Consider the following 6,861-nt stretch of genomic DNA (forward strand, 5'->3'; position numbering starts at 1 on the left):
GTGGGGAATCAATCATGTTATTTTGGGGAATTAAAAAGAACATTGATATAGGAAAACGAAGACAACATGAAGACAACATGAGGGATAATTTAGACTAACTATGTGTTTTTCATATTTAATTATTACTTGACATGACGTGTCATACTTCAACTTTAAAGCAAAGAAATTAATTAAATTATTCCTGAAGACACAATTAATCAAGCCACACCAGGGGTGTGGACCTTGTATGCTCTATTGACAGCAGTTATTTGCAGTATTTTTCAAGCCATTTGATAATACAATGCTTAAAAATGTGCTTATCATTTGGGGAAAATCCGATAAATGCCGAGGAAAAGATTCGTCCTTTAGAGCCGACATCCTGCTTTGGTTTTAACTGTCTTCATCATTCTGAAACCAAATGTTGAGGATGACTCATTTTCACTCCTGACACCTAGAGAGAGGCAAACACTGTGTGATATTTCTATTTTTAAGCTACATAACAGGTGCAGTAGGGTTGGAATTGGTGAAAACAGCAAAACCAGTCTGGAAAACCTATAGTTCACAGACTGAGAGGGAACATATTCCCTGAATCTATATTCTAGGGGTGGGGGAAAAAATCAATACGGCATAGTATCGCGATATTTCGTGATACACAGGCGCCAAGTATCAATCTTTTATTATATGTTATATATTATATATGTGGTGGTCGGTTTGTCCCATTTTGCAGCGATAAACATTGAAGTGAGATGAACAAACAGAGAAATGTTTCTTTATAGATGAAACAGATGTTGAGGAGTTTCCTTTTGGGGACGTCATTTGAAATTTGGAGAAATTTTAGGTTGGAAAAAAAGGTTATAAATTGCAATACATATCGCAAAATATTGCAATATGTTTAAAATCGCAGTAATGTAAACGTAAAAGATTCAAGGCTTTTGAGGAATATTCAGGCTAGGAGCCCCAGAAGAGTTTGTTACCCTCTTTATAAAAACCCCACTTTCAGTCCATAGTTTTTCCTAATCTAATAATCTGTGTACAGTGGATATATATACATATATATATATATATATATATATATATATATATATATATAATGTCTGAATATCACTGTGCCCATTCTCCTCTGACCTCAATGGGTTTTATGTTTCATAACAATTTAATTAATTTATTTTGAATTTAAAATCACACAACTTCCTGTTTTTCCCTCCATACCTTTCTGTAACTTGACTTTTTTTACTGCAGGTGGTTAGACTCTGACGTAACTTCTTAATACGAGCAGGCATTTTTGGGGGCCCGACAATAATGACACGGTTTTTAACAATCCCCCCCCCCCCCCCCCACCCACCCTCAAAAAAGTGAGTTTAAGTGAAACTCAAATATGAGATTGCAAATTCAAGAAGAGAGGAAACAGTCTGTTTGTTTTATTAAGTTCCATTCAACAGCAGTGACATCACTAAACTCATATTTATAAATCCATAGAGAAGAGATTTAACAGTCTGAGCTCACCGCAGTAGGCAGCATAATTCATTTACTAAACAATATCTACAGTTACTGGACTGTGCAAAATATTTTTCTGTCTAAAAAATACAATGAATTCTTGATGTCAGCAAGACTGAGGGCCGTGAAACATCTACGACAACTAAAATTGACAGTGATAAATTCTTGTCAGACATGTTAATTTTTTTTAATTTTTTTTAAATATTTTTTTATTCCCATTCAGAAATCCTCCCAGTCCGTGCACGGATCCACCGAGCCCTCCGTGTAACAATCACATGTTCTGCTCTCCAAAGGATCCCTCGCCTAAAAGGACAAAATCAAAGAAGGTAGATATGCATATGCTCATTGCAACATGAGTTATCATTAAAAAAAAAAAGAATAATGTGAACGTGTCTTACTTTGGGAATCAGCGGAGGGCTTAATGTGGCTTTACAGAGTCCGTCCCAGTTGAATCCTTCAAACCACCTGAAGAAAAACAGAGCATCACAACGCATGAAACCATGTTTCCAAGCACAGGCCTCTGTTTTTTTTTTTTTTTTCTTTCTTCAGTGTAATAAATCCGTCATCTTACTCGTGCTTCTGGATGGCCTTGGCCCCGTTTCTCTGACCGCCCAGTCTCTCCGAAGGATTGCTCCTTGGTGATGGAAAGCAAAGAATTATAAAGAAATTATGAATTGATAATCAGATTCTGTCCTTTTGAAATGTGGTGTTACAGCACAAGTCGGTTCCAACACACCTGGATGTTTCTTAGGCTTCATCCACACTACTACGTTTTTTGGATTTTTAAGCGGCGTTTTGTCCATTTCAACATGTCTGACAACACATGTCACAGGACCCTTCACGCACACTGGGCATGTGCGTGCTGGTGTAAACAGGAAGCAGATTGTCTGGCGTTACCAAGAAGGGAAGCAAACCGCTACAAACGTAGCTCATATGGCGCCATTTTAATGCTAACAAGCACTCACCCGCCGTTAGCATTCCATTGACCGCCATTCATTTCGGCGTCACATTGAAAGCAAATATCTTTACATCTGAAGCGTTTAAAAACTTTAGTTGTCCATTATATGTTTTTCAAGAAACACGACAATGTATAAAAGCTCCATTACCTTGTAGCTCACGTTATGGCTCCATAACAGATGTTTTTGTAAAAATAGGCTAACGATTGTGTCATAACCACGCAACATACCGTCGCATGGTCGACAAATCATCGTATTGTCAGGAGAAGCTCGCAAACAGTTTGGACTGTAGTTATGTTAACTAGCATGTTAGTTAGCAGTAATTAGCCCGTTCCTATGTTAATGTTAACTAGCATGTTAGTTAGCAGTAATTAGCCCGTGCCTATGTTAATGTTAACTAGCATTTTAGTTAGCAATAATTAGCCTGTGCCTATGTTAATGTTAACTAGCATTTTAGTTAGCAGTAATTAGCCCGTTCCTATGTTAATGTTAACTAGCATTTTAGTTAGCAGTAATTAGCTTGTGTCTATGTTAATGTTAACTAGCATGTAGTTTAGCACGTAATTAGCTGTGTCTATGTAATGTTAACTAGCATGTTAGTTAGCAGTAATTAGTCTGTGCCTTGTTAATGTTAACTAGCATTTAGTTAGCAGTAATTAGCTTGTGTCTATGTTAATGTAACTAGCATTGTAGTTAGCAGTAATTAGCCTGTGTCATGTTAATGTTAACTAGCATGTTAGTTAGCAGTAATTAGTCTGTGCCTGTGGTAATGTAACTAGCATTTTAGTTAGCAGTAATTAGCTTGTGTCTATGTTAATGTTAACTAGCATGTTAGTTAGCAGTAATTAGCCTGTGTCTATGTTAATGTTAACTAGCATGTTAGTTAGCAGTAATTAGTCTGTGCCTGTGTTAATGTTAACTAGCATTTTAGTTAGCAGTAATTAGCCCGTGCCTATGTTAATGTTAACTAGCATGTTAGTTAGCAGTAATTAGTCTGTGCCTGTGTTAATGTTAACTAGCATTTTAGTTAGCAGTAATTAGCCTGTGCCTATGTTATCTCCTAACATAAACCTACCTCTCCGTCTCTGCTGATTGGGAATGATTGAGAATTTTTGGAGCAACAACCTACATTTCTGTCTCATCAGCAGTGTTTACACATTCAAGTAGATAATATAAAAGCTTAAAATAGAGCAGGCTATCATCCGCATATAAGCGGTATACAATAGCAGGTGGACAGAGGATAGATTTTGTTTGAAAAAGCACTATAAAATCATTTTTATTAGCTTTCACAATATAATTCATGTTGTCAGAGGGTAATATTAACAATACCTGCACAATTTCTTTATAACACTGGAAGCATTTTTGCTGATGGTTTTTGGGAAGTCGATTTGATCGATGCCTCGAATGGTTGCAGTGAGAATCTTTATCGGGTCAGAGTCGCAGAATGGGAGCCTGGAAAGAAAAACATGAGCCTGTCACCATTGCTTTAATCTAATAACTGGAGAAATGAGCATTACAAGAAGAGCTGCTGAAGACTGTCAAACCTACCCACCACTCAGAAGTTCAAACACAAAAACGCCCAGTGACCAGAAGTCTGCAGACACACCGTGGCCTTTGTTCAGGATGATTTCGGGTGCCATGTAGCCCGGTGTGCCGCAGAACGTCCACGTTTTCTTACCCACCTCAACCTTCTTCACACATCTGGAACCAATCTACAAAAGGCAGATATGAGTTCACTACCACACCTGGGAAAACCCAGAATGCTGCAATTTTATGTTGAAAATCTGAAAAATAATTTCAACCTGGATGCTATTTTCCCATGCATTTGTGTCCAAGTGACTAAAACAAACAAAAAGCTTTGGAATTGGTGATTACTTAGCAACAAAAGAGAAGATGTCATGTTCTTGGAGGCTTTCTGACCGCTTTAATTGCAATCTGTATGCATTGTTCATACATGCAAGCTGTCCGCACCGCTCTGACCGCCAAACAGCAAGAATCATGAAACCCATTTTAGGATCCTTTTGTAGCTGTTGCTATAGGCAAAGTTTGAAAAAACTCATTGTAGCAGCTGAGACCTGGCCTACCTGTTGGGGAACACAGCACAAGCACACATGGACAAAACAATTATGCTAAATAAACATATGTGTTAATTTTTTTAAAGATTATCTTTTGGGCTTTTCCGCCTTTAATTTTTGACATGACAGTTAGGTGAGAGAGTGGGAAGACGTGCAGTGCTACTCCTGCCCTTGTCTTTTGTTCACATCTGTCACTCAGACCCTAGTCCTGGTTCTAAACTAATGTGGATTTCCGAGGACTATGGTTACCTCAGTTTTCTGTTGCACGACTAAAACTACTTTTGAATATGGCTTTGTGCCATGAAGCGACGTGACGATTGTGATTGGTTTAAAGGTCCCATGACATGGTGTTCTTTGGATGTTTTTATATAGACCTTAGTGGTCCCCTAATACTGTATCTGAAGTCTCTTTTATATAGACCTTAGTGGTCCCATAATACTGTATCTGAAGTCTCTTTTATATAGACCTTAGTGGTCCCTAATACTGTATCTGAAGTCTCTTTTATATAGACCTTAGTGGTCCCCTAATACTGTATCTGAAGTCTCTTTTATATAGACCTTAGTGGTCCCCTAATACTGTATCTGAGGTCTGAAGGGGGGCAGGTTGGAGGCTGGGGGTGTGGCCTTGACCAACTGCCACTTTGCTTGTTTGAAAGCCATGATGTCTCTCTCTCATGGGGGGGCCAAATTCTCTGGGCGGTCAAAGCAGAGAAAGGGGAGGTAACCTTGGTCCTTATGACCTCATAAGGGGCAAGATTCCATATCGGCCCATCCAAGCTTTCATTTTCTCGAAGGCAGAGCAGGATACCCAGGGCTCCGTTTACACCTATCACCATCTCTAGCCACTGGGGGGGCATAGGCAGGCTGGGGGAACTCATATTAATGTTGAAAAACCTCATGAAGTGAATTTTTCGTGCCATGGGACCTTTAAAGAAATGGCAATAAACTAGAGCATTTTCTTTTTCTGCCATCCCGGGATGCTGTGTGGACTAGCCAGACCCTCCTCTGCAGCACTGTGGGGGAAGGTCTGGTTATTTATTGGAAAATAGGGTCCAGGTTGAAAAATACTGAAATACCCCTTTAAGTTTGTTACCAATTGTAGTACCAGTTTGGCATAACCGTGCTGATCCAGGACTACATTTTTAGGCTTAAGGTCTCTATAGACGACACTTCGACAGTGAAGAAAGGTCAAGGCCTCAACAACGCAAGCCGTGAAGAACCTGGTGCTGCATTCGTCAAAACATCCTCTGAAACAGTATGTAGAAGTGTCGGTTTAAGAAATGGAAGGAGACAAAACTACAAACCTTAATCCAATGGACACAGAGACTAAAAAGAAATTATACAATGGAACAAATGACTGAAAATGGATACTTTCATGCAAAGATGGACGTGTGTCACACACTGTCTGGATGTCCAATAAGATGTGATGGGTGCCCGTAACAAAGATTATGAAATTCGCAGAAAAGGTCATATGTTTCTATATGGTCATACGTTTATTTCTTATTTATTTTCTCTTTTTATTATCGTATTTATTTTCTCTTAGTCCAATGTCAGGGAATGCTCTGTTGTGTTAAAAAAAAACACAACACAAAGCTAGTTAAGGCTCCACACAACTTTCTATATATTTCTCAGTATGGCTACCTTCAGAAGATTGTGTTGTCCGGTGTTTTTCCCAAACAGAAGCTCAAGTGACGATAATTACCTCTTCTAAAGAGTCCATGTTTTTTTAATCCTCCGTGTCCTCCTTGGCTACTAGCAACTGCGTGAAGTAGGGGTGGGGGAGCGTGCACAATCTCGTAAGGTTTGTATCATGTGGACGCTCCAACAGTTTTGTTTTGTCAAAACTTAGAATTTGTCATGGGGGCAACAGAAACAACGCACTATAGCTTTAAAAAGAAAAGAAAAAAAAGCTAATTTAAGCATCACAGAGAACAAAAACAAATGTGAGATGTACTGTAGACAGATGTAAGACACCAAATCCTGCTCAGTCTTAAAAATTGTATTGTGACGAAAGCTTGGTAGGATTATAACTATTTTACCAGTATGATAAGAAAAATACATCTTTCAAAAAAACGTACTTATCTTTGAGTAGACTGCATAAATCTCCACCAAGACAAGCTTCTGTCAAAATGTACAGACACTCGGCATCTCTAAAGGTTTTGTGTAGTCTGGGATCAAAACAAATACAAAACATGTTAAAGCTTTTTTTCAACCTAGACCCTATTTTCCTATGTTTTTTGGCGTTTTCCACTGCTGGTAACAGCTCGACTCGACTCGCCACGACTTGCCTCTACTCGACTCGCCGCATTCTTCGTCCGTTTTCCATTGCAGATTGAGTAACGCCTCAGCGTGGCTGGT

At 38.8% G+C, this 6,861-nt stretch overlaps 1 protein-coding gene across 3 annotated transcripts in view; it reads right to left on the reverse strand.

Moving 5' to 3' along the window:
• Positions 1-1,677: 1,677 nt before the first annotated feature.
• prkg1l (protein kinase cGMP-dependent 1, like) overlaps positions 1,678-6,861 on the reverse strand; it is a 21,681-nt gene continuing 16,497 nt past the window's right edge. For 2 of the 3 annotated variants that reach the window (XM_032517013.1, XM_032517012.1), the window contains 7 exons: positions 6,582-6,671; positions 5,609-5,750; positions 3,978-4,141; positions 3,759-3,881; positions 2,045-2,107; positions 1,872-1,938; positions 1,678-1,776 (listed from right to left, as the gene is read on the reverse strand). In XM_032517013.1, the coding sequence (XP_032372904.1) occupies positions 1,693-1,776; positions 1,872-1,938; positions 2,045-2,107; positions 3,759-3,881; positions 3,978-4,141; positions 5,609-5,750; positions 6,582-6,671 (733 nt within the window). In that variant the 3' untranslated portion in view covers positions 1,678-1,692. Of the gene's footprint in view, positions 1,777-1,871; positions 1,939-2,044; positions 2,108-3,758; positions 3,882-3,977; positions 4,142-5,608; positions 5,751-6,581; positions 6,672-6,861 lie in introns of those variants that run through there. The other variant, XR_004332187.1, reaches the window with a different exon arrangement.

Source organism: Etheostoma spectabile, chromosome 5 (genome assembly GCF_008692095.1).
Source record: "Etheostoma spectabile isolate EspeVRDwgs_2016 chromosome 5, UIUC_Espe_1.0, whole genome shotgun sequence".
Classification (NCBI taxonomy): Eukaryota; Metazoa; Chordata; class Actinopteri; order Perciformes; family Percidae; genus Etheostoma; species Etheostoma spectabile.